General features: G+C 36.2%; 1 protein-coding gene across 1 annotated transcript; it reads left to right on the top strand.

The window, feature by feature from the left end:
* Positions 1 to 309: 309 nt before the first annotated feature.
* On the top strand, positions 310 to 687 carry LOC126832452 (uncharacterized; the record flags this gene model as incomplete). The annotated part of the gene is made up of 2 exons (XM_050563266.1): positions 310 to 375; positions 604 to 687. Coding segments are annotated over exons 1-2 (150 nt in total), but the record flags the coding sequence as incomplete, so codon positions are not given.
* Between the last annotated feature and the right edge of the window lie 497 nt (positions 688 to 1,184).

The following is a 1,184-nucleotide window of genomic DNA, read 5'->3' as shown; positions in this document are numbered from 1 at the left end:
TATATAGACTGTCTACTACCTACATCAAATTTTCCGCTATTTTTAGGTATCAGACCACCTCCGGCCAACATGTAAATATTGTCAATTATCCAACAGAATTGTTTACATTTATTTATTAATGTATAAGATGCTCATCAACATTATCACATTTCAACCCAATTTTAGGCACTGTAATCTCAATATCTCAGACGGGCCCTTCGAGCTGTTCTAAAAGAACGTGGTGTCCTAAATTCTGTCTGTTGGTGATACTTATCCTTAAACCACCAGACTAATTGCTTTTTTTTTCTCTTTATCAGAAGTAGACTGAAGATGGTTTTGAAAGTAATCATTTTAGGCCACTCCTATATCACCAGACTGCAAGGCTACACTGAGATTGTCAATAGAAATTTTAATAACATGGGCTTAGATGGCACTCACATTCAAACTTTTTTTGCAGGACTTGATTGGTGCACTTTGTACCCTGGACCGAAATGCATTTATCGCCAACTTAGAGATATGTCGCTGGCTACTTTTGACTGCGTTTTTCTCCAAATCGGGGAAAACGACATAAAACTGGGGAGAAACAATGACAATATTGTTTTTAAATTGATTGAACTGGCACATTTCCTCGTCAACATAAAAGGAGTGAAACATGTTATTGTAGGACAGCTTTTAAAAAGGCGCTCCGACTTGTTTAATGACTCCATATATCGCCTTAACACCCTTTTAAAAGCCAGGGCCTCCACCTGCCCTATTTTAACATTTTGGGGGCATCGGGGGATGTGGCGGAACCACCACAATTTGTTGAAACCTGACGGTATACACCTAAACGCTACAGGTTTAGAAAAGTTCGCCCAGAATGTCAGATCAGCTATTGGGATTTGTCACAGACGAGGATGTTTTTAATTAGTAAACTAATTGTGTTAATAAGTGTCAGTATTGCCTTACGTTCTATAGAACTGATTGATTTTTTTTTTAAAACAAGTGTTATCAAGTGTCAGTATTGCCTGACTTTCCTCTATAGCACCTATACTGACTGATTAAAAATATTACACATTATAATGCCTTGAATGTTATGATTCGTGTAGATACATGTCATTGTTAGTCGGGAAATGCATTGCACTATCTATTTGTTGCAAGGTTAATTTATTAAAAGTGTCTTCAAAAATAGATAATGCAAAATGAATATATTGAAAATGTAATTC

Source organism: Patella vulgata, chromosome 1 (genome assembly GCF_932274485.2).
Source record: "Patella vulgata chromosome 1, xgPatVulg1.2, whole genome shotgun sequence".
NCBI classification, from domain to species: Eukaryota; Metazoa; Mollusca; class Gastropoda; family Patellidae; genus Patella; species Patella vulgata.
The sequence above is the reverse complement of the archived record's forward strand: the minus strand, read 5'-3'. Positions and strand labels throughout refer to the sequence as shown.